At 42.4% G+C, this 20,879-nt stretch overlaps 1 protein-coding gene across 3 annotated transcripts in view; it reads left to right on the forward strand.

Moving 5' to 3' along the window:
- LOC138467753 (zinc finger protein 544-like) overlaps positions 1-20,879 on the forward strand; it is a 402,382-nt gene that overhangs the window by 190,759 nt on the left and 190,744 nt on the right. For 2 of the 3 annotated variants that reach the window (XM_069607981.1, XM_069607983.1), the window contains exon 8: positions 14,738-14,848. In XM_069607981.1, the coding sequence (XP_069464082.1) occupies positions 14,738-14,848 (111 nt within the window). The remainder of the gene's footprint in view (positions 1-14,737; positions 14,849-20,879) is intronic. The other variant, XM_069607982.1, reaches the window with a different exon arrangement.

Below are 20,879 nucleotides of genomic sequence, written 5' to 3' on the forward strand. Positions count from 1 at the left end.
TAGTGTGCTACAGGCCTGTGATGTATCCTGAGTTTCTGCGTAAGGACCACTAAAGCAAATCCTTTTCTTTCATGGCAATACAGGTTAAATCACTTTTTTTAATCCGGTAAACCTAATGCGGAGGCTTCAGCTATTAAACATTTTATTCATGTGAAAGCCTCTTCTGCCTCTGGTGTCCATTGCAATGTTTCAGCAGTGTTTAATCGTGTGTAATATTGTAGTGGTTTAGGTATCTCAGCAAATCCTGAAATCCATTGCCGGCAATACCCTACAGCCCTGAGGCAAGCTCCCATTTGCCTTATGCTCTGCGGCTTTGGTATGTTATGAACTGTCTCGTTCCATGAAGTGGAGATAAGTCGACATCCCTTGATAATGTCATGTCCCAAATAGTGCACCCTAAGAGCGCATAACTGTAACTTCTTTTCCGACGCCTTATGCCCTTTCATTGCCAGTGCTGTTAATAGTACTTTAGTATCTTCTTTACACACCTCAGATGATGGAGATGCGATTAACAAATCATCAACGTATTGTATGAGCATAGATTTTACTGGTAATTTTATGTCATCTAAATCTTTCTTTAACGGTTTTGAGAAAAAGGTTGGGTACTCTCTATGCCCTTGGCAAACGGGTCCACATGTGCAAAATGCGAATAAATACTGACTGCGTTATGTATCGGTACAGAAAAGAAAGCTGAGCACATGTTGACCACTGTAAAATGCGTGGTCTTTGGTGAAATACACTACAATATGGTCGTTGGGTTTGGCACAACAGAAAAGGAAGGTATCACCACATCATTAATAGCATGTGCGCTTTGAAACATTTTTCTGTGTATAGGCGCTTTATAAATAAACATTACCATACCATGTAGGTCCTGTACAAAACGATATACCTCCTTCCCAGGTTTCTTCAGAGGAAAAATGTATTACATATGCTGCTGGTCAGAACAATTATTCCCTGACTCAAAAATGACTCAATCACTGGGGTAATTCCTTCCTCTGCCTCAAGTTTCAAGGAATACCGGGATGTACGGGGCAACCGTTTAAAAGGATCTACTTTTATCTTTACTGGTTCAGCTGTGTGTATTATCCTACTTCATTGTCACGAGGGCCCACAAACAACCTGGTATTGAATCGATTAACTCTCGTATATCCTCAGACCATTGCTCCACTATTTCTGTTGCTCCTCCTTCAAGGTCCTCCCTTAGTGTGGCCATCGTTTTCTCTACATTATTCTCACTTTGCACAACAGATCTTTCCTTAGCAAGTTCACAGGTAAATTGGCATGTTGATAGGTTATGCGGCCCAATGTGACTGATAGTGGTTCCGTCACCTGGTGTATTACCGTGGTATTCTATATCCCTAACGCTCTTACTGTCTCTCCAGATGTGGGGACATGTGGAAATGTATTCATTCGTAAAGCTGATGGGTTCACACCCGTATCTACCAGACATAGAGCTGGTATTTCCGTAAATATGGACCCTCCTGGTCAATTGGTAACATCAGTGCTTCCAAAATCCCTTCCCATTCTGATCGTTAATTCTCAATTAGAGGTGGCTCTTGCCCTTGTGGTGTCGCCTGGTTAAAAGGATTGGAGTTTGGATTTGGGAACTGGGACATCTGACCCATGGGCGCAGTCCGTCCCTGGATCTGTCCTACCTGTGGCTGCATTTGCATGTTTCTTGGGCCAGTTCCCCCTGGCATCTGTTGCCTTACTTGTGGTCTCAATGGACATTCATTTTTTTTTTTTATTTTTTTTTTTTTTATTTGGTTGGTTGATAAATCAACCTTTCAAATATAACACAGTAGCAAATATTTAAGAACTAATGATGACAATTTGCAATGTACAATATAAATAATACAATTAAAATTGCAAATGAAACATTTTTAAAAGAAAAGGAAAAAGGAAAGAAAAAGAAAAAAAAAACAATAAGACATGTTTAACCTTAGAATAGTTATAAATTTCTATATTCATAACAAATCTAGAAGTTCTGTAATCAATCCTCACCTAAATTGGCTTCCGACAACACATTATCCAGGAATTGCACAATTGCAATTCTAAGTCCCAGCTTGTTACTTGAAAAGATTTTAAACCAAATTTCGTCATCGGTCAAAGGTACGTATATCTGTAATTGTTTGCTGAAAAATGTCTTTCTTGTCTTGTCTAAGGCAGGGCAGACTACTATTATATGTTTCAATGTCTCACAGCACATTGTATTCTGGCAGAATCGACAATGATTTAGATCATGAGTAATCAGACCCCTCCTAGCCAGGATTTCAGTTGTCGGATATAAATTAAACCTGAAACGCAGATATTGTTGCCTTATGTGAGGTGATGGGAATTTCAGCAAATAATCTGATATCACCCGAAATTTTTTATGACCAAACAACTGAGTGTCAAAATCTTTGTAAGTAGAACATTTCTCCCTGGTGCGTATCCAATCTGTCTGATACAATTTTTGCTTTGCTCGATTTGGATTTGACAAGAGTACATGTAATGTTATGGAAGCATCAGATAGAGCATTTAAAACGCAATTTCTCCAAGTACGAGGAAAAAGATGGTTAGAGTTCACAAGATAGTATGCAACAGGACTCAGTACATTGCGGTTTTCAAGACCTAAGAGACATTTGCGTAGGAAGGAACACATTTTCCATACTAATTGCACATAAAGTGAGATCAGACCAAGTTCATACCTTATGAGTGACAGTCGGGTGCAGTTCGGAAGTTTTAACAGAGCTTTCCAAAATTTAGATTCAAGCATGTCCCACATTGATGGATTATGCAATAGTTTAGTTTCGGCACCGTACAATAATATAGGAACCACTTTTGCTTGATAAAATGACACAATATGCTGAATTGAGAATTTACCGAATTTGAACATTAATATGATGGCCTGTGATTTTAGTGTTTGAAGCTTGTATGACAAAGAATCTACATATGATTTTTCTGAAATTTTATTATAGATTATAATGCCCAAATACTTGTATTCAGAAACATTCTGCAATTCAACATTTTGCAAATACCATTTGTAGGTTCTTTTACCAGCTGTTTTTACATTTGGCAAGCAGGTCACTACTTGAGTTTTTTCCAAATTAATAACCAGGTTATTGTTTAAGGAATAGGTGGATAAAGAATCAAGTAGATTTTGCAACCCTCGTGGAGTTGTCGACAAGAGAACCAAATCATCTGCATATAGCAGCCATGGGACCAATTGCAAGCCCAGTTTAGGAGCATCAGTTAGTACATCAGAAAAGGACTCACCAAGATCTAAAATGAACTGATTGAAAAGAAACGGGGCCAATATGCAGCCCTGTTTAAGGCCTCGAGCTGTGTGAATGGGCACAGATAATGAGCCTTCGGTTGTCAACCTAACCTGGAGAGTAGTATTTGTGTGTAGAAGTTTGATTATTGCAAGAAGTGAGGATGGACATTCATATCGCACTAGTTTTTTATACAGTAGATTACGATCGATAGAGTCGAATGCAACCCTAAAGTTTATGAATGCCAGGTATAAAGGTTGTTTTTGGGTGAAACAATGAGATCTTATCATGTTTAAGGTGATAATGTTAGGGGCAGTACCCAAACCAGACACAAAACCTGCCTGAAAAGGATCTCTTTTCTGTTGATTGGAGGCCCATGCATTAAGATCTCTAAGTACGATGCGATTAAAGATTTTACTTGGTGCATCTAGTAATGCTATGGGCCTGTAGCTGGCAGGGTCAGTTCTGTCACCTTTTTTGTGGACTGGTAAGATTATGGAATGGGTCCAAGTTTCCGGAATGGTTTGTGTCAGATTAATGTTGTTGAACATATTCCATAGAATGTCAGTCCAAATGTCTGGGTATTGTTTCAGGGTAAAATTGGACAAGCCATCGGGTCCTGGAGCCCTTGAGGTGGTTGCTTTCTTTATGAAGTATGAAATGTCTTCTTTGTCAAACTTCAACAGAAATGTGTTTGGTTCTACAGTGGCTAGTCCACCAAGTGAAGTTTGCGGGAGCTCGTACAGTTGCGTGAAGTGCGTAACCCAAGCTTGTTGTGGAACGTTGTTACATAATAATGCTGTTTGGTGCCCTGTTGAAATCTGATTAATGGTAGCCCATATTTGGGCAGTATTCTGCCCAGCAATATTTCTTAGCATACATGCACTGTCATTTTGATATAGCGTGGCTTTCATGGTTCGCATCCAATTCTTGTGTTTAGTTTTCAATTTTAATAGTAAGCCATTCCTTTGCTCTATTGGTAATTTTAGAATTTGTCTCTTATGAGATCGATATGACTTTTTCGCAGATTGAATTTGCTTACTAAACACATGCAAATGTACTGAACTAGGCTTTGCCTGGTGTGATAGATTAGATTGAAACAATTGCATCAAGTTATGGTATGCGACATTTTTGGTACTCACCGCACTGGTTTTATGTAGTTCCGTGGCATAGAATTGATTAAAACGTTTTAAGGACGTTTCAGACCATCTTAATCTATTGCAGCCTGAATTGATGGAGAGAAGTATGTACTTTCCAAGATTTCTGTCGAGACCCAATTAGCAATTAGAATGTTATGGTCGCTTAAGTTAGTGTCTTTGACTTGAAAACTGACCACATTGTTGATTAAGCCCTTATTGACGTATATATAATCAATTATTGCCGTGGACATACCCCTATGCCACGTGGGGTGAGGAGGAATATCGTCAACAAAAGTACCATTCAACATTTGCAGACTTCGAGATTCAACAAAATGCAACCATAAAGTAAATCTAGTCTTGTCATGAGTTGGTTCCAGACAATGTAAATTGAGGTCACCTGCTAGAATGACATATGGCACTGATTTGTCAACATAGATTAAGTCCATTAAGTTATTCAAGTCTTTCATAAAAGCATGATCAGATATACCAACTGGGTTCCAGTACATGTTAATTAAAACATAAGTGGAACCACCAGCTTTGAGTTTCACAGCTTGTAGAAAGGGATTAGGGGAAAGCCAGTTTTCCGAGGAAAATGAAGGAAGTTGTTTAATTGCAATGAGCAGACCTGATGTCGGTCTTCCCAATTTTTTCTTAAGAGCGGGATTAAGATATAAATCATAATTGTCCCAGATTGGGAGATCAACAAGCCATGTTTCCTGCATCATTAATATATCGGCGTTCATAGTGCCCAAATTAGGACTATTAATGAGATGGCGATGACCCCTCGTGTTCCAACTGACTAAGGTGACCAAGGATTTTTTTTTTTTTTTGGAAGATGGCTTAGTTAGTGCATGTCAAACTCTCTGATACATGTACAAAGCATTTTGGTTAAATCCCTTATATTTAACTCAGGATTTTTTGACATATCACACTTACTCTCAATTAAATCTGATCGTGAAACAACTTCTGGAAGTGATGCGGTCGATGAATTTATGTTAAGAATAAATCCTAAATCGTAAAGTTGTCTTTTGGCAAGCCAAATTGTGTTCAAGACCACTCGTGAATTGATCCATACTTTCACTGAAGAGAGTGAGTGCTCATTATCAAATTCAACTAACTGCAAATCAACCGAATTAATGTCTTCTAACGCAGGAATCTCTGAAAATATTGTTAGTATAGATCTGCTGTTCAGGTCATATTGCACACTCGGAGGAGGCCTGCAAGCTATGGTTAAAGAATATAAAGCAGGTCTTTTGATGTTTGCTTGCAATTGTTTTTTCACAATAGTTGATTGAGGTTTTACCTCGGCAACAGATGATGTTGCTTGATTAGAGACTTCACTAGCTTTCTGCAACGCTAATTGGAGTATATGAAGAAATTGTGATGGTAGTATCACCAGATCACTACCCTCTCCAGTCTTCGTGCCCAGTTCCTCAACAGTTTTCAGCGGAGGGGGAGCGTTAGATAGAAGACTGTTCTGAGGGTGTGAAGTTGAAGATAAACTCAGGTTTGTTTGGTTTGTGTGATGTTGGATTGAACATAGACCAGGAACTTGACAAGGACTAGATTGTAAAGGTAACAAAGGAGTTGATTTGGGTGCATTAGTGCCAATGGGTATAGAGAGAATTTTGTGTTCACTATTCACCTGTTTTGGTAGGAGGCTAGTGGCAAGGGATGATTTTATAGGAATTGTATACTGCTGAACTGAAGTTTGTGTCGTATCTGTTCTGTTTTTATGCTCACAACAATTTAGAGTTTTTTGGGGTGGTTGCCTATTCATATATTCATCAACAGCATGTCTAATTTCTTTCCTTCTTAGTTCAAGTGCCTCTTGTGTGGATCCATCAGACTGACCTACACATCCTGCCTTATCTGGTGAGGGGGCAGTGGTAATCTGTGAACTTTGAGCTCGATCCATATCAACCGCTACCGCTAACAGGTCGTTAAGAGGAGTATAAGATGTAACCTTCTTTAGGGGCCTAGAACCCGCAGCATCTTTCCGAGCTTGTGCTTGCTGCTGATATTTTTTTGCAATAGCATTAGAGACTAACAGTTTGCCTTTTTGCGTGTTAGTAACTGCTTTGATGAAGTGTTTAGTCTTTGAAGGACCATTGTTTTTTGGAATGGACATGTTTTTTGTTTTCTTCACATCAAGAAATCTAACGTGCTTCTGTTTATCTGACCGTGTTGGCTCAAATAGTGTGTAAACAGGTGACTTAGCTGAAGGCTCTGAATTAAGTTGAGGATCAGCCTGCAACGCCTTAACAGTAATGTGTCGCCCCGCAGGTTGTCTCTCCTGGATCGTATCTAGTGAGTTAACAATATCTTTGGGGGGCTGAGTGAGTACGGCCAAAGGTCCAGTTTTAGTGGAAGGAGCCGTTTGAAATTTGTCCTGAATAGGTTCTGAGAGGAGTGGAAGTACAGGGTACTTATTCTGCAGAACTACAGGTTTTATAACGGAAGGACTCAATACAAAGTCTGCATGGCAGTCAGTTTGTGTAGCTACATTGGCAGAGTTTAATTTAGGTTTAACACTGCTAGAATGATGCTGTTTTTTTAATTTCATGGCTTGCATAAAGGCGGATTGCCATGCTAATACTTTTTCTATTTGTAGATTCTGATTTGTCAGTTTCAAATCAAGGGTCTCGAACAGTTTGGCCATTGATTGAATTGCCAAATTTACTGAATTTAAAGTAATTTCTAGTAAATTGGGCATTGGTTTGGCCTCTGCTTTTTTAGGGGTGTTAGAGCCGTTGATGCGCGGGTTGCGCGGCGTTGGGGCCATATATGAGAATTCTAAAGCCGAGCGTGAGTGATTGTTGTTTGAAAATAACTCAGGTGAGGCAGAAAGATTTAGTGTAGAAGAGTGAGATAGGTGAGAAGGTGTAATATTTTCTTGCGGCAGAGACGCCTGCTCACTGTTTGTGCCATAAGTATTTACTATAGTTTCTTGGGCAGGAGCTGTAAATATATTGCCCAATATGACACTATCAGTAAGTGACCTGTCTGATATGGCAGTTACTGCGGCAGGGGTAACATATTCATCAGCATTGAAACACTCACTTGGAATGCCAACGCTGTTAGTGTTCACAATTATAGGTGTAGAAAGTGGCGAATCGGGAATAAGCAGAGGAGGGATCACTGCTGATATACTATTGCAGGTGTTTTGCATCATGTCAGAGTGATCTTTACAAAACTGACGAATGTCAGCGTGCCCTGCAGATTTCAAACCCCTCTTACTTAACATATGAGATTTTCGTGCGAGCGGGGTTGAAGTGTCCGTGCAACTTTTGGGTAATCTCTTTGAGGCATGCACGTGTGGCCTGTGCTCATTAGTACCTCTTGTTAATGGTCCCATGTTTGGCATTCCCGATTTTAAGGTCATTAGGACGCACTGCATAATTTAACAAAGATAATACTTACAGAACGTATATCTAAACGAAGATCAACAGAAATAAGAGTATCCAAACGTGATGTAGAGATTAAATAATAAAAAAAAAAAAAAAAAAAAGGTTTCAAACAAACGGGAAGAAAAACAAAAAGAACCGCAATCGAGCGGAGCTTCACCGGTGCTTGCGCGATGGATTACGGTGCACAATACAAATATGAGTTTAAAACCATATACCAGCAAAAGCAGCAAACAGCTAACAGTACTTTCATGTACTTTACGTGTGCGCGCGCGAGTGCGCTGGGCACGCTATTTTTGAATTCAAGTGGGCGGGATCCAAGAAAAAAAAAAAAAAAAAAAAAGGAAGAAGGAGTCACTGGCCCAATCAAAAGGGAGTGTTTTTTTTTTCTTTGATGGAAAGTCAGGCAGCTTCCGTGTGTCTTTGTAAAGACGTCCGCTTCGTGTACATTCAGAAAGACAGCAGAGACACGAGCGAGCAGGTTCTGGAAAGGAAAACACAGACGTCCGTAGTGTAGTCAGTTTCACCAGCGTTCTCTCACAGCTAACAGTACTTTCATGTACATTCATTTTTACAATGACCCTCCTGCTTACAATGATTACAAATCAGCGGCCTTGGTACCATAGGTCTAGGAGCCTGCCGGTTATTCCAAATCCCCTATCCCTGATACTCCTGTCTTCTCCATGCTTGTTGCTGGTCCAACTGTCCTTGTTGTCTCGGTTGCTGCGGCTGTCTCCTGTATCCTCCCTGTTGGTTCTGTTATGGTGCCGGGGCCATTTGACCCTCACCCCTGCCTCTACCTCCACCTCTAGGTCGGCCTCCTCTTTGTACCTGATTCCCCTGAAAATGTCCTGTTCTCTGCTGCTGTCCCTGCACCTGTCCCTGGATACTTTGCATCTGTAGTGTCATGAGTTTATTATCAAATGTTTCCTTTCTCTGGTCTTGACAAGTGACGCAATGATTTGCCACTGCCACTACCTCAGCCAATGGCTTAGTCTGCCATCCTATTCACACGTTCTTAAGCTGCACCTGTAGTTTCGGGAGCAATCCCGCTACAAACAAGTTCGCTATAACCTCCTGCTATTGTTTAGTTTTGTAATACTGAATGCTGAGTGAACCCTACTTTCAGTCTGTTTAAATAGTCGGCAGGTGATTCCCCTTTATTTTGTTTACAATTCTGTATTTTTGCCAAGTCTGTTTTTTTCCGACATACCACCGTGACCATCATTACTATCCTATCTCCTGCTTGCATCAGGGCGTCCCCTGTGCCTGGTTTGGCGACTGGCAAAACCGATGTTCCGTTAATCGTTGTCTCACTTCCGTTTGCATCACTAATCTCATAAATTGATTCATGTATGCCCACAATGGATCTAGCACTGCATTATTGTCTATAATTAATTTACGAATCATTGATATAGACCAGATATAAAATCCGGGTATTGCCAAATATTGTTACGGTACAAGTACTTTTCAGCAGTGCTCTCAATTAATGTTTTGGCTGAAAATAAATTGTCTTGTAAATGCTTTTGCTCTATCGAATTTTCAGATTATTGCTATGAGGGTTTGTGGAAGATTCGAAACGTTTTTGAGCGCCCTGGGTGTCTCTGGGCATTTTGAACACGGAAAAGCACTCCAGGGAGTTTCCACAACTGGCCTTTAAAAGGATTTTCATTTTTAACAGATTGGCCACATCCTGATATTTTAAAAAGTTGGATTATGCTTTTATTGCTGTATATGAAATAAACCTCTATATTGATTGATTATTGCGATATCAATTATGCTCTGCCTTGAGCACAGAATAATCAGGCTAATTTCTGATGGTCTCCCTGTGTTCATGGTACATGGACTATCATTAGTGCTTTTCCCTGTGCTGCTGCCACTTGTCTGAGTGGAGCTTCAAATGTGTGAATCTCTACCACAATTTGTCCCCGCTTTTGTTCCTGAGGGGTCATACGCCAGTGGGAGCAGTGACACTCCACTGGGTCCTCTCCACTCGACCTCAGTGTGTGTGTGGTCCTGTGGGTTGTATGAGGGAATTGTCCTCTACGAGTGGCATTTCTCCTAGTTGCCATCTTTCCAGGTTGGAGAAAAAATCAAGTATATCTTTCAGTGCCTCACTATCCTGATTCTCTGCTTTATCAGTCTCCATTGGTCCCTCCTTTTCTACTATCCGTGGGCACATCTTACCACCATGTAATTCTCTCCTACCCCTTAAAGTTTTTATTTGGCTTCTCAATCAGTCGTTACTCTCTCTTAATCCCCTTAAACCACGTGGTGAACACACCACATTGCACTGCTGATATTTTTGTACCTTTCTTTTCACATGCCCGTTTTAGGGCTCCCACTTTATCCAAATTAAACGTCCCCTCTTTCGGGAATTGTGTTTGTCTGTTTCGTCGAGTCAAAAAATGGCATGAGTCCGAAAAATCACAAGACTGACTGTTAAACTGTCTAAACATATAGTGGGCAGCCAACCCCTTTCGGGGTTCCTTCACCTTTTTTGATCGTTGCTTGCCCATTTTACTGCCCCTATTTAAACTTTCACTTCTCACTTGCCCCATTACCCAGACACCCTTGCTCCAGTCGTTCTTTCACTTCCCTACTTTGCGGTTCCGAGAGGAAAAACAGATCAATAACCAAAGACCCCGTGAAGTTGCCCTGATAGGGATAAGGGCTCTCACCATGCACTTGTTCGCCTGTCCCTATTTACTGATGGGCTCTGCCCTTTCTGCTGTCCCATTACTTTAACCAGTACCCCATGCTCCTAACCGATATTTTGTCATGTTAATCTCTGGGTAAAAAATGAATAAGACCAAATTAATCACAGTTATAACACATGCAAATATTACCAACAATGCTCGGTACCCCACCCAGAATCGCCATCCTATTTCAGCATATCCCCTAAATACATCCGTTCCTGCGTTGTCCATTCCCTGGTCCCAAACTGGACCCTCAATTCCCCATGCGGCTTCACATGCACTCTCACCAGCCCCAATCTCTTCCTCAGGAAGCCCCCTATGGAGATTTTCAAGTATGTCTTGTACCTTTTCGTGTTGAGTGCTCGTGGGGGTGTCCTGATGGAGGCCATCATAGTCCGGAGGTCTGCAGCATTGCGCGGAAGGTTTGATTCGCAAGCACCATCTATGAATGTAAAAATCAGACAAAACGACTCAGGAGTCGTAACGGAAATGGACAAAGCATGACTACATTTACTGGGTGGTTGTTCAACCATCATAAACAGATAGCATCCTATCATCCCACTACCCAAACTAATAACCCAACGCGCCTCCAGTTCGCTTGTCCTTAAATTCCCTCATGGTCGTGTCCCCTTACATTTGTCGTACATCCGTTTAGGTTTCCCTGCACCCCTTACAGCATAATGGACCACTTTGTAAACAGTCGTAGTCCATCTTCAGTTTCCATCTATCCTCCTGCGACCGCATGACTCTTTACTTCAGGGTAATTCGCTCTAGTCTGACGGTACCCAGTGTTGTCATCCTCCGGTGAAGGCTGTGTGGGCGACACCCCCTGACGCAAATCCGGTCGAGAATAATTTCCTATTGTCCACACAGCTTTAGGCCAGTACGATCGAAGATGCAGGAACATGTGGCCTTCACCCAGTGCCCCCAAGGACGTCTAAAACCGCTGTCTCTGCAGTCCTCTAGCACATGTCTGTTTTAGTCGATGATCTCAGGGCAAGTGTTATCAACAACCAATAGGTGGGCATATCCCTCTTCACAGTCTGTGTTAATGAAAGAGACATATAACAAACGTTTTAGGGCGCATACATAGTTTATAATACTGTAGGTAAAGAATACTGGCCCCAGACTCCTCCCACATCATGGTTTATTCACCCGTCATGATCATAGTCATCCAAGAGCCTTTATGGCCACATTTTACAGTACAGTTCTCCCCTCCCTCGGGGGTCATCAGCGTTAACAGAGGTACAGTAAAAAAGTGAAGGTAACAGAATTACAACCACTTTTACTGCACAGTCATACCATGAGTCAGGAATTAAAGTGAAGGAAATAACTTCTAACACTTAATTGGAGGTAGTTCATCCTTTTTATATCTAAAAGCAGAAGCATTAAGGGCATTTGCAGTTGACAGCCAGATGGACAGGATCTGCAGCAGAAGACCGACAAGAATGCCCAGATAACGTCAGATACACCCACCTGAAGTGTAGGTAGTAGAACATTGATTCAGCCAAAGAAGAATGGCAACCCAGCAGTGGTGATCCTAATCAAGAGTCACAGGTTGCAGTTTGAAGAAAGTGCAGTGGAACACATCACTTGGGGGCTCCACGCCAGGATGACAATACCAGGTTGTCTATATACAGATGGGCCACCAAGTAAAGGGCCCAGCAGAGGCAATAGCCATACCGCGGTGATCAGAGGATACAGAAATCGGTTTCAGAAGTCAAGCAGCACAGGTGAGTACTCGGTGGCAGATTCATGGCAGTTTCTTTTTTACATTTGATTTAGTACAGGATGGTATGTATTGATTATTGAAAGTATTATGTATTAATTGAGATTGTTTCAATTAGCTAATAAGGAAATTGTAATTTAATGTAATATTTCAGAGCCACAAAAGATGCTGGTGGAGATGTTCCTTGGTCGTCTTTTAGTCAGTCATCTCCCTGGATGTTGCGGGATGAAACTCTAAGCAGCTGACAATGTTCCTGGCTCTGAGTGTCAGCTTTTATGCCAAACTGGATGGTTGTGGTTTATCCTAACCCCAATTAAACACACATTCACCATTTAAACATGTGATGCCTCGCCAGCCACTGTTAGTCGTGTCATATGGCAATTTAAGATCCACAGAGCCCAGACACTTTAATAAGTGTACATAATTTTTAATTGCAACACAAATCAAAGGAAATCATCTCTGAAGCTTCAGCAACTCAAAGTTCACAAGAGTCTTCTACCCCGAGGTTATTAACGTGAACAAAAGGCCTCTATTTAAAGGTTCACAAGGATTTTAGGGTAACACCCCTTCACTCAATGTCTTTGTGGCTTTGTTCCCAAAAGGGTCCTTCTGGTCTAATGTCTCTGTTGCTATAGGAGGGCACTACCTCCAGTTCATGTTGCTGCAGCTTGATGTCTATCTCCTCCTGCTCTCCCTCTGCTCTCCCACTGCCTCTGATAATTGTCTCCAGTTACCACAAGCTGTTCCCCCTCCTTCCAACCCTGGCTGTTCTCCTCCTCCTTCCAGCCTCTGCTTTTCTTTTCTTTAGCGTTTACTGTTTTCCTCCTTCATTACTCTGCTTTTCACCTCTTTCCAGCCTCTGTTGTTCTCCCCTCCCCCTTCTCACCTTCTGACAATTAGATTTTCCTTCCCGCTACACAAGTATTAATGGGTGCAAGTGGGGGAACTCAATATTTGGGTTTGCCATGTTAGGTGATGTTGCTGTACAGGGTTCTGACCCTCTGGGAGTGGGATTCTCTGGGATTTCTCTCATTCATTTCTTTCTCTTAAAGGTCCAGGAGCAGTTATTGTACACAGGTGACAATTCCCTCCATAGTGACCAGAGGAACCTCCCTGCTAGGACAGAATCCCATTTGTACAGTTATTTTGCCCAACTTTGAGGGACCACTCCACCTTTTGCTGAATACCTTGGCTTTTGGACTTTATTATTCCTCCCAGCCAAGCTTAAGACAAAGCCTGGCTGAGAGAGTACTTTTGTTTTTGTGTGGGGCAATTAAATATTTGGGTTTGCTGTGTTAGAGGATATTGCTGTACAGGGTTCTGACCCGTAGGGCACGGGAGTCTTTGGGTGTTCTATCATTCATTTCTTTCTCTTAAAGGGCCAGGAGCAATTAGTGTACACAAGTTACAGTCCTCTCCAGGCTGTAAGGGGCTAATTGGGGGGTGACCAGAGGAACCTCCCTGCTAGGGCATAATACAATTTCTGCAGTTATTTTACATAACTTGGAGGAACCAAATCACCATTTGCTGAATAAAACTGTGGGCTACAGTCCTGGACAGAAATGTGGTTGTATTACTTTAAAGAAACAGAAACTAAAAGTAAACCTTGGTCAGCAGAGCTTACTGAAGAAAGAGCATAGCAAGAATTCAACAGATGATACGGTCTAATTTCTGTCAGTGATCCGAGTCAGATAATGAGACCAGAGCAATAGTACGGGATCAGATTTTAAAGTTTTCTTTTCATCAAAGTGTTACTTCAAAATGACATTCAGACAGGGTGGGACTAAGGCAAAAAATTGTCTCGGGCACCAATGAAGAAGTGGCCCACAGTTGCAAATGCCAGTTCATTCCCTTTGTGGCACTGTTTGAACAGTACCCAAGGGGAAGTTTGTTGATAAAATGTGATGCAAATTGTGCATTTTAAAGAATATGTATTCAGTAACACTGGTCAAAATTACTAGCAGCAAAGTGAAGTAACTCATCAAACTGGCCCACATTGGCAAAGAAAGTGGCCCTCTTTAGCCCAAAAAACTGGCCCACACTAGCTTTTTGCATTTTTGTTTCGGACATTGCCCTATTGCCCTATAGGCCAGTCAAAGCCTACATTCAGAAGCAAACCCCGTCTTGTGTATTCTTTGAGTTTGAAGGATGGACACACGCTGTAAAGACCACCCAGAAGTCTGCCGTGGCGAGAAATGCACAGGTGCCATGGTTTTGGTTTTTCAAACTTTATTAGGATGTCTGGCTGCCTGACAACATGGCTCAGAACAGTGGGATTTCATCACTGGAATGTAGACGGAAGGAGTGACAAGTTAAATGCTAGCATAACAAGTCATGGTAATGCATCATTTGATTGAATGTTTAATTAGGGTCTGCCAGAGGCATCAGTGTTAGTCCTGTCCTTTGACATTTGAATGTGTAAAGGAGTAAACTCGGAATAAAAGCATTTTTGGGCTAGTATATATTGTAATATTGCCACCCTTTTGTTCTTGTTTTCTATTAACAGTACATGCTGTTATACCATCAGATGTTTCAGTATGCATAAAAGAGGAGGAAGATGTCTATGCCATGGACACTCAGGAGTGTCAGAGAATAGAACGTGGCAGCAGTCCCACAGGTGAGTTACTAAAAATTCCTACTTGTTAAGAAGTGTTGATGTCACTGAGAAACAGGTGTAACTATGTACACCGAATATACGTTGTTCTTACTTGTCCTGATTAAGATATGTTTAGCTTCAAAAAATGTGTTGTATTAATTTTAAAGTCACCTTTGAATCCGCTGGAGCGCACTGCTTACACAACTGTGACTTTTGTCTGCTGCAGTGGATTTTTTTAATTTTCCAGCCACAGTGGTATTAAGTGCCTTGGAAATCGAGGTAGTTCCCGTGCCTTTTACTACACCCAACTAGGAAATGATCAGTATTGCTGTGCATGGCAGCCAGCATTACAATTCTATCCCTATGCATTGCCTGGGGATTCAAGCATCCCCACTGCATAAACATTAGGTACAGCAGTGACACTGGCGGTTATTCTGCATGGAGCGGGGAAATGCGCAGAGCAGATTTTCTGCTCCATGCTATGCTCCAACTAGGAAAGCTGCTCCGAAAGGGCACAGATGTTAAAAAAATAGATGGAACACTTGTCTCCACCTGGTTTTACTGTCAATTTCTTTTAATATCTAATTCAGCATGAGGCTGTTTGTGAATAGATGTACAGCACTCTACTATGCTGTCTGGGGTTTCCTTTTTGCAACACTTGGGATCTTCTTATGAGCTAGAGGTAACCTGCGCCCCCATGTGCGACCACTGTGACGAAGCCTTAGATGTCACTTCTCCCCAATGGGGGGGCCCCTTCCCATGACCACAGGGAGGTGAGGCCCCTACCTGATAGTCCCCCTGGGGGTGCTACACAGCGAGAAGATCTCATGGGGAGAGACTCCTCCTCTGGAGACAAGGACAACCATTGAGGGAGAACATAGTATGACATCCCTCACCCAAGACCCTGCACACCGCCATACCCCATACACCCAAAGTCATCTCTAACCAAACCATGTATATGTGTAGGGCCATGGAGTTGAACTCTACTGAGATGAAGAAGAACATAGACTACCACAGAAAGTCTTGTGACGAAGAAGAACATCGACTACCTTAGAGAGGCTTTTCTAATAAATACTGAGATGAGGAAGAGGTACGGAGTAATGAAGAACAAAGATGAAGATTGTAGTCTTCCCCGGGGGAGTGTACAACCAAGTAACGAGTTGTTGAATAATAAAAGGGACGAAAGACTAAGGAAAAGCGGACATTGAATCGGGAAGTTGCAAGGAAGCAGAACGCAAACCGAGACGCCACAAGGAAGCAGTCCGCAAGGAAATGTCCTGTCCTGATGGGGAGAGCAGCCGGTGTCTAGCGCGAGAGTGAAAAGAACAGAACGGTAGCCAGGCAGAAGCAGAGTACGGCAGGGAGATGCCAAAGGAATTTTCCATTCGCCATGAGATGGCAAACCAAATCCTGAAGCCAGGAAGGCACTCTAGCACCACGACTGCAGCAGAGACAGCCTGTGAAGCCGCAGAGATGCACCCGAGCCCTGCAAGTCCCAGAAAAGTATCTAAAACCCAGAAGAGGTAAGGGGAGATACAAAAGACCCAGAGGGGGGAAAAGTGTGCAACGCACAGGCTAGGGTGGTTCTCCCGGGACCCAGTAGCAATAGAAAAGTTATTGGGAACAACCAGAGACAGGTCTGGTACCCGCACCCACTTAAAAGGAGCAATTGAAGCCATCTTCTTCTTGGCAGTGCCTGGCAGGAGAGTGAACCAGGTCTGCCAGAATCAAACCATAGAGAAACAAGGGGTCTGGAACCCACACGCAAAAGAGAGGAGAAATAGAAACCATCTTCCTCATGGCAGTACTTGGCAGGAGAGTGAACCAGGTGCCCAAGTCTCAAGAGGAGGAAGCCAGGGTGTGGGACCCTCAAAGTATAGTCAAGAATGGCCAGGGGAAGGGAGTCATTCCCCTTGGTGTTGTCAACTGTGTAATACAGTGAGAGAAAGGCCAGGGCAAGGGAGTCTTTCCTCTTGCTGTTGTGAACTTTGAAACCAAGTATATGTTAATGTTAAAGGATATTTATACTGTGCACTGTCACCACCATAGTGGTCCTCTGGCGCACTGGTAGATCTGAAAGAAAGGGGGGTAGGTTAGCGCGTGTTAGTAGGACAAGGTTTGGAGAAAGAGCAAGGGAGCTGTGATGTGCTGTTGGCAGCTTCAGTTCGGTTAACACCGTTCGCTGAGCTTCTGGGTGTGGTATCCAGTCAGAGTCTGTCGTGTACTCTTGTGTAAGGCTCTGTGTGGTGTGTTTGTTGTTGCGGTGTAGTGAAGTGTGTGCAGGTTGCTTGATTTTGATTTTGAGCCATTTACAAACGTGCACACAACAAACCAAATCGAATCCTGGCGCAGATGAATAACTGAGTATAAGGATCAGTTACATGACGGTAATGTCGTAGAGACAACGGCAAAAGAACGCATTTATTTGAAAAGATGAGTTTTTAAGCCTCCTCAGAAAGCTAAAAGGGAATTGGCTTTCCTTAAATTCAGAGGAAGGCCATTTCACAATCTATGTAACAAAAAGGGATAGCCTTTGGTCGGGCAGGACGGAAAGGCTTGGCGGAAAGGCTTGGCTGATACTTTGTACAGGGGGGTTGTCCTGTCCTCAAACATTTATACTACAATGAATTGTTGTAGTGATGATTCAGACAAACCTCCATATTAGTGCGAATACATCAAAACAAATATGCATTATTGGAAGAAGGTTCTGATCCAGATACTGGAAAAACAACTACAGTGTCCTTTATTAATTAGGCCACATATGTAGACATTGAAAATTGCAAAATAGAAAATAAAACATAAACCTTGTACCCAACTAGCCAAGTAGTGTTAGAGAGGTAACATGCAGTTCAAATGTTCAATGCACATTGAATAACATTACATGTTCATTGGTGACAGGTGGGCACAGAATCTAGCCCTTTTAAGTCCATACAAGCCAGAATTCTAAAGTGACATTTTGAAATGCGCTGGAAGTTCAAAGAAAAGGTACATTTTCAAAATGTGTGCGGTGTGTTGCTAACACACCTATAGCATGGTGCAGAGTTGTATTGCCTGTGTATAGTTTTGCAAAATATTACATCATATTTGCCAACCAAACAATGTGTTACAACAGTACAAACAATCGTCTGCACGAAACAAAGCTAATCGCTTAATGATCAAGAAACCTAAAAATAGGGTCTGCTAACCTATCTAGGCTCCAAACAACTCAAAACAACGCTCTTAGAGCAGCCCTCAGCATACAGAAAAGAGACCACATCACACAAGCCAGGAAGACAGCTCACTGGCTCCAAGTCAAGTACCGCATCTCCTTCAAAATTCTCACAACCACTCATGAATGTATCAACCTCTCAGCACCCTCATACCTATCTGACACCTTATGTAGATCTCAATCCACTAGACCGACCAGACTACAATATACCAATCAGCTAACGATACCTCGCATCAACAGGACTAAGGCAGGAGGTAAAGGCTTCCCCTTCCTCGCACCTAAGCTATGGAATTCCCTCCCCACTGACCTCAGAGCTGAAACATCTCTCTTCTCCTTCCGCAAAAAACTCAAAACTGCCCTCTTCAATTAACCATGCACTCCCAGTTACCTGCCTCTCAATGTATGTATGTATGTAAAGAAATGATCTCGTCCAATGTAACACCGACGGACTTGAATTGTATGTAACTAAGTATAAGCACCAATGTAACAAGCGCCGCAATGCCTTCGGTCTGCTGTGTGATCAACAAATGTGAATAAATAAATAAATAAATAAATAATCAGCATAGGAGTGGAACCTTGATGTGATGTTTCTCCAGTATGTCCATTAATGGACGAGGGTAGATGTTAAATAAAAGGGGAGAGAGTGGAAAGCCCTGTGGTACACCACAGCATTGCAAGAAGATTTCAGATATGAAGCCTTCCACGTGTGGACATTGTTTACGCCCCGCCAGGAATGATGAAAACCAGTCCAGAGCACATATGTCTACGTTCCCTATATTTTTTAGTCGATCTAGCAGAATGCTGTGGTCACTGTATCAAATGCGGCGGATAGGTCGAGCATCACAAGTAGGGATAGTTTACCTTCATCCGCTGCCTGCAACAGCTCGTCCCATACTGCCATCAGTGCAGCTTCCGTCCCAAACTCCGTCCCAAATTTGCTGTGGTTTAAGAGGTATGGCTGTGTTTAGTTAGGGTTTGAGAGGTGTATGACGAGGGGTGAGGTTTTAGTAGGGTTGGTTAATATCATTGTTGTCTGAAGAAACACACATTCATTTTGTGTGTCTTTCAAGATTTAGGCACATTTCTTCCTTACAGTTATCTAGTTTCAGCATGACAAGGCTGTCTCTCATCTCTCTGTCCATATGTTGTACTTGTCAGTCTCTACAACTCTGTCTTTTTTGTTACTCAGGCCAGCCCTTACAGTCCAGTCTATGCCTGATGTAAACTGGTGCCCGTGAATCTATCTAGTTGTGACCTATGCCCATACCCATAGCTCTATCTGTGTGCGTCGCAGTACAGTTCAGTCCTTACCAGCATGTCTAGTTTGACGCAAGTGAATCACCTTACCTCTTGTCTCAGATGATTTTGTTGTGTATGTTGGGTTAGTCATTTAGGAAGTTAGTACATCTCCAGGAATACTGCTAGGGTTTTGTGTATGTCAGTCCAGTGCATTCCATCTTCTACTTACTAGCTTGGGTGTGGGTTTCTTAGTGTAGCGCTAGTGGCCTCATTTTGGCTGGCGGGTTAGCTTATGTGGAGGGGTTGGTTTGAAGATGGTTGCCTTGTGATTGTGAGGTAATAGTTGGATAGGGTGGATGCACAGTGCATTGGGTTGGGGTTTACACATGGGTCATATTGTCATGTCAGTCAGGGGGATTCTTGGGAGTGGGTAAGGTTGATGGTTGTGCCTGTTGTTTGTGTCAGCCTTGTTAGCTATTGTTCTGTCCTGATTGGATTGTTGCACGTGGTCGGTTCAGCCTTGCATTGTCTCTTTAGTTCTTGTGGGTGGTCCCTTTCTCTGTCGGTTCTAGGTGTTATCTGTACCGCCATGGGTTTTGTCAACTGGTTCTCTTTGCATTTTCGTTGTTTCAGTTGTTTCCATCTGGTTCCGAGGTCTTGAGAGCCAGGTTTTTAGTAGTTTTCTGAACTTTAGGTGGTCTTTTGTGCTTTTTTATTTTCGAGAGGTTGTTCCAGGTTTTTGCCGCCAGTTGGGAGAAAGAGGAGCCCCCAAGTTTTTTCCTGGCGTATGTATGGCTTTGGTTCCAGGTGGATTTTGTTGCTTGATCTAAGGAGTCTCGTCATCTTGTAGATGATGTATTAGAGAACACCTGGGGAAGGGAGTCATTCCCCCTGGTGTTGTGAATTGTGAAATAAAGTGTAAGAAAAGGGAAGAGAGTCCTTCCCCCTGGTGTTGTGAATTGTGAAATAAAGTGTAAGAAAAGGTAAGAGTCATTCGCCCTGGTTTTCTGAACTGTGAACCACGATACTCAGAGAAGGGAGGCATTCTCCTAGTAACCATGAAAGACCAGGGGAATGGAGTAATTCTCCTGGTAACCAAGACAAGGTTAAGGGAGACATTCTGCCTGGTGAGCAACTTGCAACCAGAACTGTGCCACTCAGTCCAGGAGGAGGGAGTAATTCTCCTGGACCAAGACAATTGGCGCAGCCTTTAGTTAAGTTATAAGTTATACGTGTAAGGGACAGAGATAGCAACATTTTGACACAGGATGGTGGAGTCTTTATTTATTTATTTTATTTTTGCATTTATTTCAGCACACAAATCCCTGAGTATCTAGGTGCTAGTTACAGAAAATGCATAGTCCATTTAGTAAAGTGCAAGAAATGTATAAGAGTTACAAGCAGAGTTGGTGTGTGTATACAGACGGGGGCTACATCAGGCGTGCAAACAGGTATATGAAAAGAAGGTAGTTACAGACAGAACAGGTCTCATAAACAGCACAAGGCTGCCAAGTAAGTCAGATAGTTTCAGACGAAATACATGGTTAGCACTAGGCTAAGGGACACATCCGGTAGCAACAGAGATTTAGATTGTCACTAAAACAA

Source organism: Ambystoma mexicanum, chromosome 4q (genome assembly GCF_040938575.1).
Source record: "Ambystoma mexicanum isolate Mex_15411 chromosome 4q, UKY_AmexF1_1, whole genome shotgun sequence".
NCBI classification, from domain to species: domain Eukaryota; kingdom Metazoa; phylum Chordata; class Amphibia; order Caudata; family Ambystomatidae; genus Ambystoma; species Ambystoma mexicanum.